The following is a 26,525-nucleotide window of genomic DNA, read 5'->3' on the forward strand; positions in this document are numbered from 1 at the left end:
TTACGATCTGGGCACAACAGGTGGGGCTTGGACCTGCATCAACTGAAGGTACCAGGCTCTGCTGACTCCCCATGGGAGGCCTTGCCTTGGAAGAGGTGGGAGTGAGGGGTGGGTTGGAGGGGAAGCTTGGGGTGCAGGAGGAGGGAGGAGAGGGTGATTTGTGATTGGTATGTGAAATAGAAAATTTCTTAATAATAAAAAGAAAAATAGGTAATAAGAGATAAGTCTTGTTTTGGAAAAAATAAAATTTACTTACTTTCTCAGTTAGCTATGATTCTAGTACAAAGGAGCTTTGCATCTCATTGGAAAAAACAATGGTGTCCACGTTCTTCTACTCTCAGTATGAAGTATAAACTTTTAAACAGACTGTCACAAATCATGATTGTAAACTCTAGATCAAAACCAAAGGACAACCTCAAAGGCTGAGAAAGCCAAACAAAGCCAGCAGGATTTGGAGGGTAATTAAAATGCAGATCAGTAACCAGCATGGGGTATGTTGAATTTGAAGACTTTGGCCTTGAGGGTGGTAACAGGTGTGACTATTGACAGGGAACTAAGACACCAGCATTGAAGGCTTTCCCTGTGTCTTACGGAGCCTAGGGAAGGACCTCAGGTCAGCACAGTGTTGGGAGAGAGCAACAGTCTTGACCAAGAAGAGAGCTAGATAGGGTACTTCTAAAGTCTGTTTGAGTTTCTGGATGACCCAAAGCATGAGTGAGATACTGGAAGCAGCTAATGAGATACATCCTCCTTCCCACTGCTGTCTCTAAGTTTGTAATTCTAACCAGGAAGAGCCATCTGTTTGCTTCAGTAACTGCTAGTTAATCCATCTCTGGAACATGAGCTTCCTCTATAGGATAAACAGATTGTTGGGACAGTTTGGTGGTATTTGTTCACTCATTCATTCAACAAACACTCATGTGTCTATAAATGCTATGTGCTCAAAGGGACACAAACCCAGTTAGTATCACTGCCCTCAAAGAGCTTCGAGTCTCCTGATGAAGCATGGCTATGCACCAGCCACCACCACAAGAGAAAGAATATATTTAGAGAGGACTTGGTCATGTGATGCATAGATAACTGACAGCTTGACACAGGGAAGAACCTCCCAGCAAGAGTCAAGGTAAGAGATTGTCTAGGTCAAGTAGGCCTGTGGGGGATTGTCTTCATTATGATAATTGATGGGGAAAAACTCAGCCCACTATGTGTAGCACAAGTCCCTGGGTGCAGGTTCTGGACTGTATAAGAGGAGAGAAAGCTTGCTGAGCACTAAACATGCATGCCTTCATTGCTCTCTGCTCTTGACTGTGTATATAATATGACAAGCAGCTTCAGTTCTTATGGCCTTGACATCCCTACCATAATGAACTATATAACCCAGAATTAGGAGCTAAAATAGACCCTTCTTCCCTAAGTGGCCTTTTGTCAGGGTATTTTATCACTACCACAGACAAGAAACTAGGACAGAACACAAGAAGAACATGGCTGTCAGAGTCAAACACCTGAGTCCACCAGGACCAGAAAACCATAGGATTCATCTTAAAGTAGTACAAGAACATCTACCTTTTACAGTCATTGTGGGAATTTAAAAGATGCCTTTAATCACTTACTCTCTCTGTTAGATATTGTTCCAAGCAGTATGGATTCATGACTTCTTTAATCCTTAGATCAACCCTGCCATGTAGCTCCTAATAATACTATCTGTACTGCATAGATGGGAAAATGAGGCCTGGAGAATTGAAACAACTTGCCCAAGGTCACCCAGAAGTAAATGATGAACACAGACTCAAACTCATGTAGCAGCAGCGATTTGAGTCTCAGCTTTTAACTCCCAGGTTATGCTGAATCAATAACCTTAAAGGACAAGCACACTGCTTAAGACACAGTGCACGTTCAACAAATGACAGGCATCACATGACTGCTACGGTTACTGCAGATACTGCAGTGTCAACATGAGCCACAACTCTGAATATATTTTTTTGAGATTATAATATTATTACACTTCTTCCTTCCTTCCCCCCTCTATACCCTCCAATGTTCTCCTCCTTGCACTCTTTCAAAAGCATGGCCTCTTTTTGCATTATTACATGCATGTGTGTGTGTGTGTGTGTGTGTATGTATGCATATATGTTCATAAATATAACCTGCTCAGTCTGTATAGTGTTACTTGTATGTATGTTTTCAGGGCTGACCATTTGATATAACCAATTGGTGTGCTCTTCCCTCAGGAAGACTATTTCTCTTGTTCTCAGTATTCCTTAGTTGCCTGTAGTTCTTTGTGTGGGGTTGATAGCACAGGTCTGAAGACACACCTTCAGAAATTGAATTAATGTGTATATGCTAGGTGAATCCATCCTTTCCCCCTTTTATCGTGTGTGTGTGTGTGTGTGTGTGTGTGTGTGTGATGTGCAGGTGTATATACATGTGTTCAACTGTGTGGCAGCACAATGTGTGTATGCAGGAGCATAAACATGTATGTAAAGGACCAAGGCTGACTTTAGGAGTCTTCCTCAATTGCTCTCTACCATAAATATATATGTTATAGTATATACCATATATATATGTATATATATATATGTATATGTATATATATATAATGGTCCCTTGATTGAACCGAGAGATTGCCAATTATAGCAAGTCTAGCTACCAAGCTTGTTCAGGGAACCTTCTGTTTCCACTTTTCAGGTACTAGAATTACAAGTGGGTACCCAGGCCTACCCTACATTTACATGGGTTCTGGGCATCCCAACTCTGGTCCTCACAGCAAACAAACACTGTAACTGCTGAGTTATCCCCCAAATCCCTATCTGCTGTGGAATGTCGTTCTGTATGCTGTGAATGTGTGTTGCTCTGATTGGTTGATAAATAGAATGCTGATTGGCCAGTAGCCAGGCAGTGCTGTGGCTATCGCTCTGTATAAATAAAATGCTGATTGGCCAGTAGCCAGGCAGGAAGTATAGGCAGGACAAGCAGAGAAGAGAATTCTGGAAACAGGAAGGCTGAGTCAGGAGACGCTGCCAGCTGCCACCATGAGTACCACCATGTAAGATACTGGTAAGCCACAAGCCACGTGGCAAGGTATAGATTTATAGAAATGGGTTAATTTAAGATGTAAGAACTAGATAGCTAGAAGCCTGAGCCATTAGGACAAACAGTTTAAATAATATAAGAGTCTGTATGTTTATTTTATAAGTGGGCTGTTGGAGCTTGATGGGACCCAGAGAGGAAAACCTCGAGCTATAAGACAGGAAGTATAGGCAGGATAAGCAGAAGAGGAGAATTCTGGGAAAAGGAAGGGCAAAGAGAGGAGTCACCAGCCAGACACAGAGGAAGCAAGATGACAAGGCAGAACTGAGAAAAGGTACCAAGCCACATGGATAAACATAGACAAGAATTAGGGATTAATTTAAATGTAAGAGCTAGTCAATAATAAGTCTGAACTAATGGCTGAGCAGTTATAGTTAATATAAGGCTCTGTGTGTTTATTTGGGTCTGAGCGGCTGTGGACCAAGTAGGACACAGGAAAACTTCCAACTACATTTAGCGCCCAATGTGGGGCATTGAGCCATATAAACCTAAGAAAATTTGAAGATTCTGAATGCACAAAAATGGAGCTACACTGAGCTTCCTAGTCTCACAGTCTCATGCCAGAAGCAGCACAAACTTGTCTCCTGACAGCTGCCTGTGAGATGGAGCTGGCTGCCAGCTGCCATGAGCTAAGCAGCATGGCTGTGGACCTGCCACAATACACAGAGGCATCTCCATGCCACACAATGTGTGTCAGCAGAAATCATGGCTCCCAGCGCTGGCAGTGAATTACCTCTGCCATGTTGAAAAGCTAAGATGGGTGAAGTCAGCAGTCAAGGCTGCTGCTTCAGTACTAGCCACTGCAGTTTAAAACAATAGATTCACAATAAGGCAGATTTAGATGGAGTAAGACTTTAAATGATTTACAGTATATGTAAAAATATATATAAGCTTGGAAGAGAGAGGAAAATAAATATAGACAGTTATATAAAGAAATAGGAAGTTTTAAAAAATAAAGTCTTCAAAGAGAAAGTAAAAGTAATATAAAAAATAAGCCATGTAAAGATGGAAATCATGCCAGGCAGTGGTGGTGCACACCTTTAATCCCAGCACTTGGGAGGCAGAGCCAGGTGAATCTCTGTGAGTTCAAGGCCAGCCTAGTCTCCAAAGCGAGTTCCGGGAAAGGTGCAAAGCTACACAGAGAAACCCTGTCTCAAAAAAAAAAAAAAAAAACAGAAAAAAAAGATGGAAATCACACAGTCTAGATTATATTGTCTTTGGGATTTTTAACTGCAGAGAGACATTTGATTGCAAAACCTGCTGAGTTAAATCAATATGTATATTTTAAAGGTATCTTGATTTCAAAATTTATGTCTAAGGATATGCTGCTTTGGAAAAGAGGTTCTGCTTTTGTTTCCACAGATGATGAGAACCTGTGGATTGCTTCCAGGATAATATGGTTTGATCAACCAAGACCCCCTGAAAGGTCTCTGATGACACCATGGCCCAGATGATCCAACAACATCCAAAAACATCTTCAAAGCAACTGGCTCAGACAATGCAGCCTCACAGACTATTCCAGTCAGGACTTGATCATAATTCTTAATTTTCTCAGGATCCCCAGAAGATTGCCAGCACCCTCATCCAGCAGGAAGTAGTATGAGAAGCTATACCCAAATTCCCAAAATATTGTTTATGAATGTTTATTTTTATTTAAAGCAGGTTGATTATAAATGTAATCTCTTTCTAAAAGAAAAAAGGGAATATGGTATAGATATGATAAGATAAAGAGTAACAATTTGTTTAAAATGTTTTACATTGCTATGGATTTTAGTTTACTGATACAAGCTTAAAGTTAATTTTGTTATACTGTAGTATATTTCTATTCTTGCTTAAGGTATTATATTTGTGCAGCTCATTTGAAATTGTAGTGGATAATTAAGAAATACAGATTAATAATTAGTCTTCTACAATAGTCAAACTTATACTAATGTTAGTTAAGTTTTCTAGGTGTACATAGATATAATTCAATTAGGTAGATAATCTTCAAACACTTTAGAGACCTACAGAATATGGCATTTAAAAAGTTTTAAAAACTTAAGACTTTTCTGGACAATGAGACAATGTCTGCTTCTGGCAGCACCAATTACTTCAAGAATAATGATGGTCATTGAATAAACTCATTATAATGTTCGCTTTCTTTGTGGCAAAAGTTAGCCACTGGGCAAAAAAGTGCCCTTGAGTCAGCTGATTGATAGTATGTTGTATAAATTGGACATGCAGGATCCATAGGAAAGTGACCACTGAACTTTGCAAGTCAAGAAGGTCCATCAGGTTCCTGCTTTGCAGAAGAAACTGCCAGATATTCTACAGGACACAGATAAAAGTGACTGAGAGACTCTAAGCCTATAGACTGAAGAAGGATGCCCCAACATTGCAGAGGAACTTTGGGTAACTGTCTAGGTAGCCAGCTATCTCTGTCATTCTAGATTGTTGGAAGTTGCTTACAATGTTCTTCCTGTTTACTTAAGTAATATTATATCCTTCTGAGGTCTTTAATGTAGTTGAAGACTAGATAGTTGTAATTATAGTTTTTCTTAGTCATGATAAAAGAGAAATTAGATATGAAACTTTAGACTCACAAATACAGGATAGATAGAATATTTTCTTTAATTTTGCCAAATACAAATAGCCTAGATATTGTAACTATAATTCTTGCTTGATAACTGTTCTATTATATGTAATTTTACTATGATAAAGTTAAACCCTCCCTCTTTGATTAGACAGAAAAGGGGAAGTGCTTTGGAATGTCGTTCTATATGCTGTGAATGTATGTTGCTCTGATTGGTTGATAAGTAAAATGCTGATTGGCCAGTAGATAGGCAGGAAGTATAGGCAGGATAAGCAGAAGAGGAGAATTCTGGGAAAAGGAAGGGCAAAGAGAGGAGTCACCAGCCAGACACAGAGGAAGCAAGATGACAAGGCAGAACTGAGAAAAGGTACCAAGCCACATGGATAAACATAGATAAGAATTATGGGTTAATTTAAATGTAAGAGCTAGTCAGTAATATGTCTGAGCTAATGGCTGAGCAGTTATAATTAATATAAGCCTCTGTGTGTTTATTTAGGTCTGAGCAGCTGCAGACCAAGTGGAACACAGGAAAATTTCCAACTACACCCATCCACTTCTTTTTTTTGGGGGGGGGAGAAAAACATAAGGACATCATCATCATCATCCATGCATTCATTCACCAGATTGTAACTCCAGACTGCCACCTGTCAGTTTGAAGCTGCCCATCACCATGGATTTCCCAGGGCGAAGGAAAAGGTAACTAGGAGAGACAGGACCCAGCCACTCACTAAATGTCCCTGCAGCTGCTGTCCTCACAGATAAGGGGGGGAGGTAAGCAAACAAAGCTCTGTGCAGTATTTCTATTTCAACAATTTCAGAGACCCTGGACTTTGCATAAAAGGGGAGGAAAGTAAAGATAAGAAAAGAATAACTCTGTCATAAAAGGAAAATTAAACTCTATGAACAAAACACAGAAAGCAAACATCACTCACACTTGGCAAGACTCAGTGAATGCCCTGTTCTGTTTCCAAAGGTGAAACTCTACACCACTTGGAAACCAAGGGTCTTGGCTGCTATGGTTCCTAAGTGAAGTGGTGGTTCAGGGACCCTGCCAAATAGGAGAGGAAGAAGTACACTTATTCTATCCTGTTAGGTTTATGGGAACACATTGTAAGTTCTTATATAAATACACACAGTTTTATGTGGTCCTAAGAGAATGCTTTCACCAAGCCATTATCCACTTTAGAATACTGCAAAAAGCAGTCCACTCCCAGAATGCTGTGATGATTATTAATGAGTATTAGGTGATATGTCTAGTTCCTGAACAGGACGTATTAGCTCAGATGCAACTCCTGCACCATGTGCTGTGAGCTTCTATAAACCTTTTAAGGTACAAAGCATTCCCACTGAAACTGGAGTTGGACAAGAGGGTTTATACGGCTAGAGTACTCAAGGCTATAAAATTTGGGAAAACAAAACAGTTTGGATAAACCCACAGAGCTTGTTGCAAGACCACTGGGCTAATATAAAGGTCTAGACCCCAGGCCTCCTCTAATGATGCTTAAACTTTCCACTATGAACATTACCTAAAAGAAAATATATGTATGCATTTATCAAGAGACTCTTAAAATGATATATTAGAATTAAAGATATTTATAAAGGTAGTAAATGTAGTAATTAGTTGTCAAGATCTTATAACCAGGCAGCAGGAAGAGATACAGTTTTATATGACTCCCCCAAGGTAACATGCCTAATTAATGGTCATTATCCTAGCTAATTTATTCAGCACTCCCTACTTCTCATGTACAGAGCTAGATTCTTGTATTCTTTGTAACTCATGTGCTGATAGCATCCTTATTTTGGAAATGATGAAAATGAGCCTAGGAGAAGCAAATACTTTGGGGTCTAGACACAGATCTAAACAATGTGACCCTAAAATCCATACTTAAAACCACTTGACTCTAGAGCTTCATCATTAAGCTCAGATTTGGGTTTCCTGCCTTCAGGGCCAGAGAACACCACCTTATCTTCACACCAGGTGGGGATGCTTCTGTGCTATAAGTTTAAAAGCAGAGTTGCATCTGATAGTAGATGGAAGATATGGGTCCCTACCAAATTCCAGCACTTGCCTTCATGGTGACACAGCAAGTGTGGTCCACATAGATCCTATGATCTATGACTACATACTGAAGGGGTTTAATGCTCATAAACACCTTACTATTTAGCAACACTGATGTTTTAGTCATTGGATCAAAGAATGCTTCCTGAAAACAGCACATGAAGCCCATATTCGCACTTTAGTCTCTGGCTGGTATAAGCCTCCTGTGACAGACAGATGTTACAAAGGGACTCCACTCTACTGGATGTGCCCTGTACCATGTGAATGGTCACACCTGTAAGCACAATGAGCATCCCTTATAGCTTTTATCACTACTGATTATTTATTTTTTATTGATCTCTGTGGTGTCTTTCAGCTTTCCCAGGGAGAGTTGAGATGCTGAGGTTAAGATGTTGGATGGATGGACAGACGGATGGATGAATGGATGGATGGATGGATGGATGGATGGATGGATGGATGGATGGATGGATGGATGGTAGCATCCAGACTGTATTTGCATGTGTGCTTAAACATATCCACACACTGAAAAGTTGGTATGTAGTGATAGAGTATATATAATCAGAAACCTTCAGGGTTAAAATTCATCCAATTTCAAATTAAAGGATCTCAGAGTTCTGAGGCAAACATGAAATAACACTGAAGGAGAATGTCATAGCCATAGGCTAAAATGCCAGGCTTTCTTCCTTGTCTTTGCCATTGTTGCCACTCGATAAATTAAATAAAAACAAATGCTTGTTTGTAATTTTATTTTTTACAGTCCCTATAATAATCAGAATGAGAAGTACTTCTCAAATACGGATCTAGAGAAAGGTAAGTAGAAATCCTAATTAAAACCAGAATCCAGAGAATGGAGAGATAGTTCAGTGATTAAGAGCTTGTACGTCACCTACAGAGAACACAAGTTTTGTTCTCAGCATCCACAGCTGGCAGCTCACAAGTTCCTGTAATTCCAGTTCCTTGGGATCTGCTGCCTTCTTTTGACCTCCTTGGGCATCTGCACTCACACTTGCTCATTCTCACATATACATACACGTAATTTAAAATAATATTTTAAAAAACTATGTATTCAGTGATGGAAGAGAAACATCTTAGTGTCAGAGATCAACATATACACCCCAAAAGACAGTTAGTGGTGGCAACACAGCTGTCTCCCTAGTGCCTGATTCTGAGCTGTGGAAAAGGCATTTCGAGAAAGCTGACGTCAGAGAGACAGTTCCCAGGAAAGACTTCACGCTCTATTGCTCATTCCAGATCAGATGAACAAGGAGCTTTCAATGGAAAGGTATGAAGGAAGATAGGGTGAGGGACACTAGCAGGCATTGATGAAAGCCCTGTCCATAGGAAAAACTCTGGTACCCATGACTTTCTGAAAAAGACTGCTATGAGCAGATTCCATAATTTTTTTTTTTTAAAGAGAGGGTCTCCTTTTTCCAGACTTAACTGAAATAGTTGAGAAGTAAAGAAACTTAAGAACTCAACAAACTGCATTTACTTTACTCACATTTATGGTGACAAAGATAGTCAGGGAGAGCAAGCCTCAGGCCAGCTGCACACAGGAACTCCTAACAGCTGTGACAGTATGTGCAAGACGCGTGCAAGCCCAAGCCAGACCAAATCCCAGCATGGAGAGGGGAGTTGTACACAAACTCCTGCCCCTAGCTGTACAGCTATTGGTAATTATTAGCTGCTGGGAGAGGGAGAGTTTTCTCTCTCAGAGTGGAGCCCTGGAGTCGACCAAACTCCAGTGGAAGGCCAGGCATCCAAGAACATTTGAGTGGCACACATTGGCCTTGATGATTTTTGGTTTGGGAGGTTTGGGGTTGTGTGTTTTTTGTTTTTGTTTTGTTTTTTTGAGCATAAAGCTGGGTGGATGGGGAAGTGGGCGTGGGCAATGATCTGGAAAGAGATGGGGAGTAAATATCATTAAAATACATTGTATCAAATTCTCAAAGAACTAATAAAAAATTTAGAAGTATCACGGGTGCTGGGGGTGTAGCTCAGTCAGCAGCTTGTGCTAGTATGCAGGAAATCCTGGCTTCAGTCACCAGCACTGCATCAACCAGAGGGTAATGGACATCTGAAATCCTCTCACTCGGGGAGTCGGGGGAGCAGGGGGTTCAGACATCCAAAACTATGCCCATCTATATATAGAGTTCAAGGTCATCCTGGGATACATATGCTGTCTCAAAATGTATATATAAAATAAAATAAACACCATAGGACTTATTTTAAAGAATATGTCCAGAGATGGTTAAAGTGGTTAAAGAGCATTAGAGGCCAGTCACCTGGGTTCCAGTTTCTGGCTATGTGACCAGAAGCAAGCTACTTGCCCTCATTCCAGTCCATTAAATAAAAATATTAATAGCACAAGCTTCGTGAAATTGACTTAGGATAAAATTGGTGGACTAAGTAATTAGCATCTAAGTGTTGTCTTTTATGAGTGATTCATTTACTGATTAGTAACCTCTTTCTAACAGGAAACACGATCCACAGCTAGGGTTACTGGAGGCTTGGGGGCAACAAGGGGAATGCATAAAAATCCTACTCATTAGGCATGACAGGGAGGAGACAAAATCAACATCACTACACAAAGGACAAAGTGGAAAGGAAGCAAGGAGGTCAAGGGCTGGCTTAGAATTCCAAAATATTTCATGCTTTAATACACTTTTCAGAATTGCTTTAGTGTGTGGCTGATGTGAGAAGGATCCTGGAGGCACAGGCTCTTTTCCATGGGCAAACTGCTCTATGTATTTAGTTACTATCCAACCACTTATATCTTCTAAAAAGAAATATAGACATAAAGAGGATAAAACTGTGACACTTTCAGGAAAATGTATACAACCAGAGACTATCATGTTAAGCAAAATAAGCCAGATTCAGAAATACAAATATCATGTTTTCCCTCATAAAAATAATCTCAGTATATAGATAGATGATAGATAATAGATAAATGAGAGGGGGGGAGTGGGTGGGTGGGTAGATGGATGGATAGCTGATAGATAGATAGATAGATAGATAGCTGATAGATAGATAGATAGATAGATAGATAGATAGATAGATAGATAGATGATAGATAGGTAGATAGATAGGTGATAGATGAGATAGATGAGTGAGATAGATAATAGATGGCATCGAAGCAGAAGGGAACTTATTCTAGAGTTAGGTGGGGAGTAGGGAAGAGAGATGGGGAAGGGTAGTGATAAGGAAAATATAAGCAAAGTACAATGTATGGGACACTAAAAATTCTCAATAGAAAGTGGAATGCTTTTTCAAATGCTCATCACCAGTTACATGTTCCTGATACAAAGCTTCCAGGCCTTCCCAAAGGCGTGTCAATCTTTAGTGAGAGAGATCTCTGAATAAAAAGATTGCTGGGAAACTCACCCTCATCCTTTCAATGCCTGAGTACTACAGTTTCCACAGCATGGTGCATGCAAAGGGCCATGGGATGAAGAAGAATCCTAGCCCTGGTACACAGGGCTTACCCTACTATAGGTCAATGGTGCTCGTTTAAACTTAACCAGTACTTCTTCCTCAGTGGTATCTCACTGGTGTGAGCAAAGGGCCCCTTGAACACAACATCTATAAAACCCACATCTCCATTTCTGTTTCCTCCATTAAGAAATACAACCTGAAAGTGATGGAAACCACAGATTTCTCTCTCACTGTCCCCTGCTCTCCATGTCAACCCTTCCCAAGAGGCCTTGTCTTTTTCCCTTGAACTTCCCTCACAGTATCAGCGTCTTACTTCTTTCTAGAGTCTGTTCTTCAATTCCAGAAAGTCAGCTACTTCCTGGATTTCTGCAACTGTCCCCAGACCCTTCTCCTTATTTCCACTCTCGTCTCTCTCTACATTATGTTCAATACTGTCCCAGAATAAAATGATCAAATTACTTGGTTTAAATTTGCCAGTGGTTTAATGGCAATTAATGATGGAACAATGACAAAAATATCAAATAATTGTTGAGAGCATATCCAACCTGTTATCTGCATTAGATTTATTGAAAACAGGAGGAGATCCCTTGAATCCCTACAAACTTACCCTTATCATCTTGTAGATGTGATTACTGAGGGCCCCAGAAGGCAAGTTACTTATCCATGAATAGAGAGGTAATGTGGTTTCCATGCCTGAGGAAGTTACTGGGGTCACAGCAGATGGGTACTGAGGCAGGGTGTGGGACTTGTGGATTGCAGGGTCTGATGGGGGGCGGTTTGGGGGGGGCTTCCCACAGGAGTTTTTTCCTGCTGGCTGGCAACTGGGGTAGAGTTGGGTGGGGTTTCCCGGGGACTGGCTGTGTCCCAGGGCCTGGGTCCTAGGGGCCTAGAGAGGTAAGTGGAAGGGCTGGACTCAAACCCTAAGCCTCTGCCTCCCTCTACTCCAGGATGAAGTAGTAGTGCCTCACTTGCAGCCTGGGAAGCCCTATAAGCCTTACCCTACCCCCTTTCAACAAACTACCTCCAAGCCCTCAGCTTAGCATCACCTCTGCCCTCAGGCCTTCAACACAACACTGTACCCAGGAGGGACCCTTTGGCTGCTCCAACCACCAACCACCAAGATCCAGTACCTCGCACAGTACCTGATGAATAGCAAGTACTCAGAAAAGCCTCTGCCAAGAAGGAAAATGATACATGAATGAAAGCTGAGCCCCTCGGTTCTAGCCCAAGCTGTGCAATCTCTCCTCTTTAAGGCTCTGGAGTTTATTGTACCTTCCTATTAAATATCAAAAAAAAAAATGATAAAGCATTTGGAGTTGACTAAACTCTTTTTGCAAAAATCCCATGTGGATCCATAATGTCCCTGAACCCTGACCTTGACTGAAGGAATAAGTCTAAAAGGAGGCAGGTGGCAACTGACTCATCTGGAGCGTGACAAAGCTTTGAAAAACTGCAGAGTGTTTGTAGGCAAGTCACAGTGTTGCTGCTTGCTCAGCCATCAGCCCTGTTATTCCTCCAAGTTTTCCTGTTTGTCTGAACTGCCAAAGAAAGATAAAAGGAGGGTGGGAGGTGCTGTAAAGAGCAGGCTCATAAAGCATATGTATGATACACATTCACTATGGGAACCATATGCTTTACCAACACACAAAATTGTGGCTGGGGATAATTGGATATCCTGCCCATGCTCCTTCCTAGGTCAGTAGGAATTAAACCCAAGTGCAGCTCACGGGAACCCAGGTATTAGAAGAGGGCCAGGCTCTTGGCCAGGGGCAGTTTCCGGTGATTTGAAGTAAGACTTAGACTTATTCCTTCAGTCAAGGTCAGGGTTCAGGGACATTATGGATCCACATGTCTTCTGCGCAGGGTCTGTGTTTAACCTCTGCAGAATATGAGAAACTATGTAGTTGCCTGTGTTGTATCTGTGAATCAGGAGCCTACTTAACAGTTTTAAGCATGGAAAAACTCTACTACAGCATTGTTCTTACTACATTAAAGATCTAAAGTAATCCCCTCACAGCAGAAATGGAACAAAACCATTCCCAATGTCAGACTCTACCTTCCACACCCGCCTGTCTCTTTCCTAGTAGTAAACCCATCTTTTAAAATAAAAACAGCCCTAAAGATAGGACTCTCCAGTGGCTTAGTTTTTCTAAGACATCATAAAGTTGCCGTGAAGCACAAAGAAGGCAAACTATGTTGGATGTTTTTAATGTGAGTTTGTATGGGAACTAAAACAAGTCAAGCAAAATAGAAATCTTGAGTGGAGTTTCACTATTAGGCTCTATTTTATTATTATGCTAGTTCATTTTATATGTACATATATGTATGTCAATATATATGTGTGTATCAAATATATATGTGTCAAATTTTGGTGATTTTTACATATATATTGACACATATAAGTTTATATACATGTTAAAATATGTGTCAAATTTTGCTGAATTTTGACATATATATGTAGTGTGTGTGTGTGTGTGTGTGTGTGTGTGTGTGTGTGTGTGTGTATGAAAATCACCAAAATTCCTAGATTGTTATGGTGATATTTTATTTGTGCTAAAATGTGATTTTACTTGTATGTTAATAAATAAAGTTACCTGGGGATGAGAGCTAATAGCAAGCCAAAGCATAAGTCTGGCAGTGGTGGCACATGCCCTTAATCCTGATCACAATACTTAACATTGGATTAGATTTTTGTATATTGTATACAAATATATATTGAGATTGATATTGTTAGAAAATGCTATATATATATATATTTCTAATCTTGTTCAAGATATTGTACTTATACCATTCATTTAACAATGTAATGCAATTTGCTGATCCTTGAATGTTATTATTACCAACTATTAGGATATAAAGAAATGAAAGTTAGTAGTTAGACATTACAATGGAACTTGTAGTCATATTAGGTGTGTTTTCAAGATTGAGCAGATATATTTTAGATAGACAAGTCATCTCCAAACCCTTCAGAGATCTACTGAATATAGCATTTAAAATGTTTTAATAACTTAGAAAATTTTTCTTTTATTGTTATGACTATGAGACATGTCAGCTTCTTGGCAGTACCAATCTACTTCAGAGAAAATATGGGCATTGAAGAAACTGCATATGGAGTTAACTTTCATTGTGGCAAAAGTTAGCCACTGGACAACAAAGTATCCTCGAATCAACTGCTGACAAACAGGACAAAATGGACAGACAGGACATGAAACAAAGAACTACCAGTTCTTGCCAAGATAAGTGTGGTTGTGGCTTTAATAAAAGGCATCTTCTGAGGCCAGGACAATATGGCACCATCCCTGAAGTGGCCTTTGCAATCCGGAAAAGGTACAGTGCCCTTTTCTTCAAAGGCAGCTGAACAGGCAGTGGACTGATGCTTCTGATGTGCAGTGGAACAGCAGCTGAAACAGTTATTCTTGAAAGAGTAACTAAGCTGACGAGTCTAACCTCTCAATGGTAGACTGGCATTTAATAAAAGAGTTGAAGCACCCACAAGCTGAGAAGAAAGGGATGCGGAGAAGAATGGGATGCCAAGATGAAACCACACACACAAGCCAAGAAGAATGGACAGCTGAATTAAAAAAACATCAACAATTTCCAGAATTTAAAATCCTGAATCATGACAGGACACTAATGGAATTCAGGTGTTTCTGGTACATGGACTGCTCTCACCAATGTGAGGTCAAACTGTTGCCTTGTGTACATCCTACTTCACAAAGAGTCTGTCAGATATGCTAAGCCTATAGGCTGAAGATGATGACTCCAACATGTGAGAACCTTGGGTGGACTGTCGAGGCAGCTGGCTGTTTCTGTCAACTCACATTTTTTTTTTTTTTTTGGAAGCTGCTTGCATGCACTTCCTTTTTCATTTTTGTTAGGTAATATTATTTCCTTCTTGGGTCTCTGAAGGGAGTTGAAGATTAGTAGTTATAGTTAAGTTAGAAGATTAGATAGTTTATAGTTTTCCTTGTTAAGAATTTCAGAAAGAAACTCACTAAAGGGTGTAAGTGTATAAATTTGAAAGACATTATAAGATAGTTCTGTTAGTAATATAAGTTAGGATAGAAACTGAATCAGGTACATTTTGGACTTACCAAAATAGGATAGATAATAGAAGTATTTTCTCTGAATTTGTCAAATGCAAATGGACTAGACATAGTTTAGGTATTTATTGTTGTATATATTGTATATAGTTATTGTATTTTATATATAGTTTTTCTTATATTAGTTATAACTTTTTCCTTTTTCTTTTTATTAAAATAGAAAGGAAATATGGTTGATATTTTATTTGTATGAAATGTGATTTTATTTGTATGTTAATAAATAAAGTTACCTGGGGTCAGAGCTAATAGCAAGCCAAAGCAGAAGTCTGGCAGTGTGTAGCACACGCCCTTTAATCCAATCACATGACAGGCAGATCTCTGTGTGTTCAAGGACACCACCAGCATGAAGACACACGCCTTTAATCTCAATACCAACAATAGACCTAGAGGTCTGTATAGATAGGCAATGATGAGGAGGTCATGTGGTTGGGTTTACAACCAATGAGAAGCAGAACAGAAAGTCAATAAAAAGACAGACACACAGGAAGTAGGTCTCTTTCTGCAGGGGAAGGACGGCAGTGGCAGTAAGGTAAGAAAGGGTTTTAAGTCTCAGCTCTTAGTTACTGCTCTGACCTCTTGGGCTTTTAACTCTGCATTTGGCCTCTGTGGTTCTTATTTAATAAGACTGTTACATCTACACATTGTATCTATTTTCCAAACACAGCAGTAAAAAGAACCCATGTTGGACATGGTGATGCATACCTATAATCTCAGTACTCAAGAGGTAGAGGCGGGAAGATCCAGAATTTAAAGTCATATTCAGCTACATAACAAGTTCTAGACTATCCTGGACTGCACAAGACCATTCTCAATAAATAAAAGAATAAAACTGAGGGATCATATTCTGGTTCAGCTCTATAAATTGTGTGTGTGTGTGGGGGGGGGGGGTTCTCTTGTATGGGATGTTTAAAAACTAAAAGTACCAAACTGATCAAAAGGGCTTATGATTTAAAATGGAAAAAAGCTTCCCAAGAGTTACAAATCTTACCTTCCAGACACTGGCAGGTGAACCCACTGAGACTGGATACACATGTAGCTCCATTTCTGCAAGGATCGAGGACACCAGTAATCAATCTTGGACTGGCAAACTCTCCAGTATAACCTGCAGAAAAAGAAGATGCCTGTTGTCCAAGACCTGGTATTCTAAAACCACCAGAGCCACCCCCAAATTGAGAGACTCAACCAGAGTCCACCCTTGGAGGCAGCAGCCTTGCACTAGAGTGTCTCGGACACTCCTTGATCTTGTGTCGTTCTATAACCAGAACCACCAGAACATTAGAGCTTTGGTTCAAAATGTACTCACTTTGCAAATTGCTTTCTCCCATACTAACTCTGAGTTTTATATTTTCAGAATCCGTAAAAGCTAAGACTGAATTCCACTGTCCCTTGGACAGTATCCCTCTGACATGAAGTGCCCTGGGACTGAGAGGGGGCTACCTTCCCTCAGTCACCACCATACCACACTATACAAGAGGTATTAAATAGTTTTAATGGGTCTAGTATTTAGAACTAAAAGCAGCCACCTGTGTTAATTCTGTACCCAGTGCTCTCATTTTAAAGACTAAGAGATTGCAGCACATTACAAAAATAATCACATTAATATATTATTCTTAATACTTATTTGAGTCATAAATCCAGCTCTCCCTTCCCTATGAAGCTAGCCCCCAGGTGACCTTGTGGGATAGTGACATAATCCCAGGCAAGCGTGGAAAATCAGGTTGTAAATCTCCTAGAACACCTTGGGCAGCCTGAAGGCTTTAAATAAATCCCAGATTTTTAATTCACTTTGAAAACAAAGCCCTCCAGAGAGGCAAGTTTAAAGAAAACAGCACACTAAAATGGCTTATCTTAGAGTGGGCAATGCTTCAGGGAAAATATGGAAAATACAAGGTATAAAATACAGGCAAAAAATGGTGCTCTTCATTGGTGATGCCTGAGTGACGAAATCATTGATAGTCTAGAGAAAATTCCCATTATAAATTTAAACAGACATATCTTCGACACCATTATAATTATACAGTAGTATTTTGTATGTTTCCATGGTGTCTTGGACTACATGAAAACTTGCCTTTCTGAATTATTAGTTTTGAAAGGCCATGACCAGCACACATAGCTTAGACATGAAGAACTCAGACAATGAAGTGAATGAGAGATGATCTGTCTAAGCTCCAATTACCTGCCCTGTAAGTGTGAATTACAATGGATGGAGGCAATCATTTTAGCATCTCCAACCAGGACTCTTCCTCACTCATGCCCAAACAAGCCAAGAAGGTTCCAGTAACCAACAGGGATGGGTTGTGACACCAGCCTCTGAGCTAAAAGCCTGACACCAAGACAAGAGGCTACTTCAGAATTCCAAAGAGAATTCTTCAGTATGACATCACAGCAAGAATGTAGCTTCAAATGAAAGCTCTAGATTCAAAGTGGGAGACAGTATGCTTACAAGGAGAAGGCTGTGAACAATTTTGGCTAATTTAAAAAAAAGTGTTCACATAGAGCGTGTACTTTGTACTTTTGGTTGTTGTTTTGTTTGTTTGTTTGTTTTGTTTTTGTTTTTTTGGTTGTTTTTTTCTTTATCTGAGATAGTTTCTCTCCATTGCATCCCTGAGGTCAACACTAGTCTACCATACATACATACACTCTGCTCTCCTGTTCCATCCCTTCCCTTTTTCAAAAAAGGAAATTGAGGATTAGAAAGATTAAACCCTTTGCACAGTCTCCAGGGATTCAAACTCCTGGGCACAAGCCCTTACACACAGCTGTGCCAAGTCACCAAGCAGCCTAGACAGAAGCCAGAACAGGTCCTGCCTACAAGCTCAGACTTGGGAAGGTGAGGCAGGGGATATCAAAGTCCAGGCCAGCCTGGGCTACACAGCAGCAGCCTCATTTAAAAAAGAGGGAAGAGAGATGAGAGAAGAAAATTGTAATGACCATTGCTTTGGACAATTTGAAATTTCAAACATACTTAAGCATGGGGAGACTAAGATCTAACCCACCACACTTGTCACCTAGCTTCAAGCTATTACTATTTTTATGTAATATTATCTGGTCTCCTCAGAGTTCTCCATAAGGATATCTTAAAACAAATTTCATTTCTCCTGTAAATATTTCAATATGTGTCTTTTACAAAAGGGGATTTTTAAAAAAAGATGGATCTTAATGTCCTCTCTACTATTTAGCTTTATTTATAAACTTAATTAAACATTTTTAAAACTTATTACATATATTAATTATACTTAATGGATTTCACTACATTTTCATATCTGCTTCTATGTTGATCATATTCACCCCATTACCCTCCCACTCCCTCCCACTCTCAATGATCCCATTTTAAGCCACATGTATTAATACCAAAATTTTATCTTTTAAGAACTGCAGTTGTGTGAAAATATAAATATCACTATGCACTTATTTTTATAGACCTAATGATATGAAGCTATAAGTGGAATTCATCTGAGGTACTGTTCAATGAGCCAGTACTGTACACTGGTTATATAAGAAATCAATGAAAGAAATTAATTCATATTTTATATTAGGTGTTTGGGCTTCCATAGTGACTTGAGGATGCCACAGGCACTCAAGTGGGTGACAATGCAGAAGTTCTACATCCCTTCAGAAGGTCTGAAAGAATAGTTTCCATATGCCAAGGTCAGTCGTGGGTCCCTAGCGAGGGAACTCTCATCTGGGGTAAACTCTATCTCATTATTTTATTTCCCTTGTGCTTTAAAGTGTTTGAGAATTTGAAAGTGTAAAGAAACAGAAAAATATGATTGAAAAAGATTGTGGCTAAATGGATAGACTTGTGATCTATGAGTCTACTGGCATATCCTCAGTGTTTCTGCAAATGAAAAACAATAATGGAGCATGCAGTGTTGGTGGGTACAGAGACACAGGCTGGGATATAAGGTTATGAGACACAGAGCATCCCTGGCAATACTGCAAATACCTGGTAAACTACCAGCATCCTAGTGACAATAGACGATATCCATCTGTGTGTGTACAGAGCAGTTTTTGATGCCTGTCCACACCAGGCTAGTCATGGGGAACCAGGAATTATTGTTGGCCTTTCTAGCTGATCCTCTACTCTGTTATATAGTTGATTTCTAAATCTTCACTGTCTTTATTTTTCTGATCCTACCTGACTGGCCACTTCCTCAGCCTCCTGAAGTAGGCAGTCAACAAAGAATGGTAGAAACATATGTAAAGGCACAGAGCTATGCAGAGCATGTGTGAGTAATGCTGACATTTCCCCTAAAATGCAGGACAATGACAAGCTTCACTCTGGTTTCCAGTGAAAGATCTACACAAACCAATGGCAAGGACAGGCAAGGATTGGTGAGTGTGAAAGCTCCTGTCCTTAGCCAGTGGCAGAGTTCCTTCTGACAACTGGGTCACAAGCACTATGGCCAGCCTTCCAGATTACTACCACAGCCCCATGACACCTTTTATGTCATCTAGGCCCAGGCATCACTGTCTCTAAGGACTCTAGCAAAAGTTTCCCAGACCATCGCTTTACACTGGCTTTCTTTCAATCCATTCTCCACATAGAATTAACCAGAGGAATATTTGAAGGTGTAATTTAGTTACTACTACACCTATATGTAAATCCCTCTAGTGGCTTCCCACAGGGTTTAGAAGAAAACTAGTCAGTGGCTAAAAGGTAAGATGATCTGACCCCTGCCTTCCTCCTCTTTGTTCACTCTCCCCGCTGACCACCATGCAGCAACCACTTGGCCTCATTCTGTTCTTAAATTCACCAAACAACTCGCTCTTTAGCATCTGCTTCACACTAGCCTGGGACTAGATAAAGATATGAGAAGAATACAGGATTCAAAACAGAAAAGAAAACAGGCATAGCCCTGCCCTACCCAGAGAAGGGTAGCATGAACTTAGAATTGCCATCTTACAAAGACATTACTGAAGAAAGTTACAAACTTTGGGGGAGGCTGAGGAAGTGGCTAACCAAGACAAAAGTCCATCAGGAGGATCAGAAAATAAAGACAGCAAAGATTTAGAAATGAACTATGTAACAGAGTAGAGGATCAAATAGAAAGACAATGAAGTTGCCTCAAGAACCATGGAAGAGGTTGGAGAGTGGGTCAGTCAGAAAAGTGTCTTTCTCACAAGCATGAAAACCTCAATTCAGACTCCAGGATCTACATAAATCCAGGCCTGGTAGTGTGTGCCCAGAAATCCCAAGGATGGGAGGCAGAGATAGAAGGATCCCTGGAACTCTCTAGCCAGGTTACTCTAGATGAAATGGTAAGCTCCAGATTCACGTGAGAGACATCTCAAAAATTAAGGTGAAGAAGTGATTGAAGAAGACACTCAACATTGACTTCCACATACATGCACATACCCATACAAACATGTACACATGGGTACATCACACACACACACACACACACACACACACACACACACACATACACACACACACAAATCCAATCAAACATAGAGAAAGCTAATTAGCTTCAACCTTTGTCAGACTTGCAAACACTATCAGAGTATTGAAGTGATGGTGTTTCTTAAAGCCAGTGGCTGTGAGCTGTGAAATCAAGCACTGGAAGACTGTGAACTTAGAATCACATGTTGTTGCAAAGGACCAAAAGGAAGCATGACCTGTATGGGTGCCCAGGTTTTGTGAATCTGCAAGCTCCAGTTTATGTGGATCAAAAACTGAAAACAGCTTAGAACAATAAAGTGTTTCTTTTGCTTGCAGAAGTTCTAACCCCAGAAAGAGGTAGAACCGTGTTGTGATTTGAACATAAAATGCCCCATGAGCTCATCTGTCTGAACACTTGGTCTCCTGACAATAGTTCTGCTTGCTGTAGGGGTTAACCACCAGAATAAGAACTTGAGGTCTTTTTCATCCCAGTCCCACTTCCTGTGGCATCCACCCCTGGAGAGCCACTGTTGTCATGCCTTCACCTCCATGACAAACTGTACCCTCAAACTGAGAGCCAGAGTACAGCCTTCCTCCCTTCAGCTGCTTCTAGTTGGGACCAGGTGACAGCCATGAGAAACATACTAAACAAACCAAACTACAGAAGGCACAGCGTTGGTTATGTTCAATCTACAGGATTACCACTTTGGTTTTGGTTAGGCTAATCTGGCATGTGGGAATGCCAAGATTACACACATCACAACTGAAGAGACGTGGATGATGTCTGAGAGAACTTCTCAGACATGATTCCAATCACAGTGTTAAATTGGGTAACTGATTATTATGTTTTTGGCTAATGAATTTTAAACTGAAATGTGTGTGAGGTTGTTAGATCACATTGAGATGTTTAACAGATCTCAGAAATCACTATTTAAAACTTAATTCTCCTAAGGGAAACAAACACAAAGGAATAACTCCTTTCTTTTTTTTAATTTTTTAAAATTTGTCTGTGCACACATACGCCACAGTGAATGGGGGGCGGGGGCAGAAGATAATTTGTAGGAGTCAGTTCTCTCCTTTCCACCATGTGGGTCCTGAGGATGGAACCCGGGTCATCAGGCTTGCAGCAAGTGCCTTCACCCACTGAGCCATTGTGTTGTCCCACAAAAGACAATTTCTGATAGTCTTCTTTGGCACAAAACCATTCTAGAATGTCTGAGACCTCAGCCCAGGTCACTCTCAGCTATGTTCTTGACCTCTGTATTCTTTCGAACTGTCTAAGCTCAGAAATCAGCGACTTGGACCTGCAGCTCTGGCCCTTTACCTTGAACTTGATGTATATCCCTACTTGTCACTATATGAATATATTTATTTCTTCCTCAATCTAGAAGATCCTAAGAGCAGGCTTAATTCCCAGAGTCTATGCTCTGTCTCCTTACACTTACCATCACTTGAGATGATTCTCTCATTCATTCACTTCTAAGTACATCTATCTGATAAACATTAATGGATTTGCCTTACACATGCATTCTCAACTTCTTGAGAAATGAGGACTTTGTCTTATTAATCCCTTGACCCTTGTAACTTATAACATTTCCCAACACAAATAATTGGTCAAGAATGAGTCCCATTTATTAAGGTTTTTCCCTAAACTCACTGCATCTTTTAACTAAGGGTTTTTTTTTTTTTTCTATCCCAAAGCAACAAATATCCAGAAACCAAATAAGTGAAGTGTGCTTTCCACTCTTTCTCCTAATGGGCATTAAAATAAACACAAAGATGGGAGTTTTATTTATTTGGTTTTGGTTTTTGTCTTTAAGAAAAGAAAAAAGAAAAAAATGGTTATCTCACAAAATTATACTATAGTAGTAGTTTGAATGAGAATACCCCCATAGGCTCATATATTTGCATGATTAGTTCCCAGTTGGACTGCTAGGGGAGGATTAGGGGGTGTGGCCTTGTTGAAGGAGGTGTGGCCTTGTTAGGAGGAGTGTGGCCTTGTTTGGAGGAGGTGGGGCCTTGTTGGAGGAGGTTTGGCCTTGTTAGAGGAGATGTAGCCTTGTTGAGGAGGTGTGGCCTTGTTGGAGGAGGTGTGGCCTTGTTGGAGGAGATGTGGCCTTGTTGGAGGAGATGTGGCCTTGTTGGAGGGGGTGTGTCCTTGTTGGAGGAGGTGTGGCCAGAAGAAGTGGTGTGTCACTGGGGGTGGGCTCACACCAGTCTTAGTATCACTTTCTCTACCTTTGCCTGTGTAGATCAGATGTAAAAGCTCTCTGCATACAAGCACCATGTCTGTCTGTTCCCCGGCATGATGATAATGGACTAAACCTCTGAAAACTATAAGCAAGCCCCCAGTTAAATGCTTTTTTTTTTTAATGAGAGTTGCTTTGGTCATGGTGTCTCTTCACAGCAATAGAACAGTGGCTAAGACTATCTTATGCACTATCAAAAATCACCTTACTTTTTGCTACAGTGGCCAGCACCCCCAACTTGGGAAACTGCAATGACCAATCATCCTTCTCAGAGGCCCCTCCCCATTCAGTCAGTCCGAAAGTTAAGCTGGCCCACTTCTGAATGTCAGTCCTGCTTCTCCAACTCCTCATTCAATGGTTCCCTGCAACATGGCAAATTAACATGCAGGAACAGAACTCATCACCTTTTTCTGCCTCAGGAGTCCCTGATCAGGTTAGATTCCTCAAGTTGGTGGTTCTCAGCTGGGCTGATTCTCCCTAAGGGTCAATTGGAATGTCTGGTGACACTGTTCAATGTCCGATCACTAGGATGCCACTGACATCTAGCGGGTACAGAGTACTGCCAAACATTCTAAAAATACAACAGTCTCCACCCCAAAGAACTATCTGGTCCAAAATGACCCTAATGCCTGGGCTGGAAACCCCAAGTCAGAGGGATGTTATCCTTTCAGACTGAAAATCATTCTTTTTATCCCAATCCCTCCTCCTTCCATTACACAGAACCACTCCTTTATAAACTAGAGATAGTATGTTCACAGCATTTTGAATAATCAGAATTCTAGGAGTACCTTATAATAGCTCCAAATCAGAGACTATTTTAAAATACACGATTTGACTCTAAAAACACTAAGTAATTGAGGAATTTACCATTGGAATATTCAGAATGAAGTAATTGGTTCAGAATGGATAGCTTGGAAAGACTGCCTGAGAATCATAGGGTTGCTCTTTTTTCTTTTCTTTTCTTTTTTTGTTGTTTTTGCTTTTGTTTTTCAAGATAGAGTTTCTCTGTGTAACAGCCCTGGTTCTCTGGCTCTCCTGGAACTTATTCTGTAGACCAGGCTGACCTCGAACTCACAGATCACAAAGATCTGCCTTCCTCTGCCTCCTGAGTGTTTGGATTAAAGGCATGAGCCACCATACCCAGCCTTTTTTTTTTTTTCTTTAGAAAACATTCTAGTATAACAAAGATTAAAACAATGTGACTTGGAGATTCACAAGGATGCCTTCAGAGATGCAGGGAACACACAGTACTCTTATAGAGGTCTAAGCATGAGTAATGTTAGGTGAATCGATGTGCATATGACAGGAAGTGCGCCCTGGCGGAGAGCCTGCTCATGACAGAAATACCATGTGCATTTAAGAAAAGAATCAGACTATAAACCCATTCACCAGGTGTCTTCATTAGGGTTTCTCTTGTTGTAAAGAGACACTATGACCACGGCAACCCTTATAAAATGAAACATTTAATTGGAGTGGCTCACTTATAATTCAGAGGTTCAGTCCATTATCATCAATGGTGGGACATGGCGTATGCAGACAGACATGGTGCTAGAGAAGCAGCTGAGAGTCCTACATCTTGCAGCCAACAGGAAGTGGTCTCTGTGTTACACTGAGCGAAGCTTGAGCAAAAGAGACCTCAAAGCCCACCCCCATAGTGACACACTTCTTCCAACAAAGTCATACTTCCTAATAGTGCCACTCGCTTTGGGGACCATTTTCTTTCAAATCACCACACCAGGTGTTAACAAACTACATGCTATCTAATATATATTTGGAAAACTTGATTTTATACTATTTTGTATTTCGGTATACATCTTAAAATTTAATGGCATATGGAAAAAGAATGGCTTTTTTCATCCGGTGTCAGAATGACTGAGACAAAACTACAGCTAAGTCGTATCTTTTGACTTCTGACAACATAACAAAATCTACCTTGCCTATCTACCTGTCATTATGACCGCACTACCTAACCCCTCCAAACAAAGGAAACCTTTCAGAGGTCAAGGATGAATCACATGCTTGTAAGGAAAGTTCCTAAATGAGTCAGACTATTTCAAAATCAATTTATCAGTTATATCTGTAAAAGAAAACATCGACCACCCTTCCCAACACAGTTGTCTGTACTGAAGAAGGTTACTGCAGGATTCTTCTACTGAGAATGAAAAAGCATTTCCCTTGCTGTTTTAGCTCTGTGAGGAAGAATCTAATTGTTTCTTTGGAGCACTGTTCTGGAAGCTTCCAAAGTGGGAATTAAAGTGAGAGCTATTTTTAGCACAGCCAGTCTTTTTATAATCCAGCCTGTGCAGTGGAGTGAAGCTGTTGGATTTGAATGGAAAGCCTCATGCCACCAAGAGAGCCCACCAGCTTCAGATCTTACCCTCCGGGATCTGAGCAGCTGGTGCCAGCACCTCAGCCACAGCTGCTGAGAGGAGATGCAGTGCCTAATATCCGCATGCCAGACAATAAATAAATAGCAGGAATCGGTGCACCATCAAGCTATTCCATCTTGGTACATGCAATCTCATTGTGGGAAGGCAAGAATTATTCAGAAAGAGAGAGAAAGATGGCTGGTATGAGAAAACCAAACATGTCTGGACAAATGTAAACCTAAGTTAAAAACCAAAGGTAAAGAAAGATACATATGGCTCACAAAAGGCAAATCAGTAGCATATAATTAAAGTGGAAATGTGTGATGTGAATAAAGCATGAAAGAAAGCTTAGCATTCAGCAGAAGTGAATAAAAAAAATCTTAGTCTCAAGGTTTGAAAGAAAGCAAAATATATCCAATACCCAAATGCACAGGAAGTAGAGAGAACAGAAAGGATATGGTTTGGGAAACCATTGGTTCATGGTGGTAAGCTGAATGGGCTCATCCAAGTCTTCAGAACATTCATTGTAGTGGGTAGCCATTCCAGCTTTGGTCTGGAAGTTCTAACCCGCATTGAGGCTTTGGTAAATATCGTGCCTACAAGGAGGTCAGCCAAGGTCGCCAGCAGGCCCTGCTTTGGAGCTGTTCCAACGCCACCTGCTGGCTGAAAAGTGCTACCACATACACACACACACACACACACACACACACACACACACACACACACAAAACCACGAAAGATAAACTAGGCAAACAAGCATATTGTTTCAAGCAAAAGTACTTGTTGATCACAGTCCTCGGGGAGGATTTGCCCTGGAGGAGGTGGAATGGGAGGTGGGCTGGGGTAAGGGAGGGAGTGGGAGGGGGAGAATAGGGAAACCCGTGGCTGATATGTAGAACTGAATGGTATTGTAAAATAAAATAAATAAAACTTTTAAAAAAAGTACTTGATAATTTTACACCTTAAAATTGACTAACAAATTTTGAGTAATTCTTGTAATATGGCCAACATTACCTCACAAAGAATTTAAAAACCTTTTCGCCTGTATGATGAATGACATCTTCCTGGAAATATACGACCACCCTAAGGCATATCTGGCCTGTACCATTTTGACGTTCATCATAATAATTCACACAGTGTTCAAACACTGGTTTAATAACAATAACAAAGATGAGTCATTATTGGGACTGATACAGGCTTTAAAAGATAACAATGAAGGCTTACAGAAAAAGATTCTTTCTTTAAAATCTGCTAATCAGGATTTA

The 26,525-nt window shown here is 40.4% G+C and overlaps 1 protein-coding gene across 1 annotated transcript in view; it reads right to left on the reverse strand.

The window, feature by feature from the left end:
* Dner (delta/notch like EGF repeat containing) overlaps positions 1–26,525 on the reverse strand; it is a 152,278-nt gene that overhangs the window by 62,298 nt on the left and 63,455 nt on the right. The window contains exon 5 of the mRNA XM_037210473.1: positions 16,245–16,358. Coding sequence (XP_037066368.1) covers positions 16,245–16,358 — 114 coding nt within the window. The remainder of the gene's footprint in view (positions 1–16,244; positions 16,359–26,525) is intronic.

Source organism: Peromyscus leucopus, chromosome 13 (genome assembly GCF_004664715.2).
Source record: "Peromyscus leucopus breed LL Stock chromosome 13, UCI_PerLeu_2.1, whole genome shotgun sequence".
Taxonomy (NCBI): Eukaryota; Metazoa; Chordata; class Mammalia; order Rodentia; family Cricetidae; genus Peromyscus; species Peromyscus leucopus.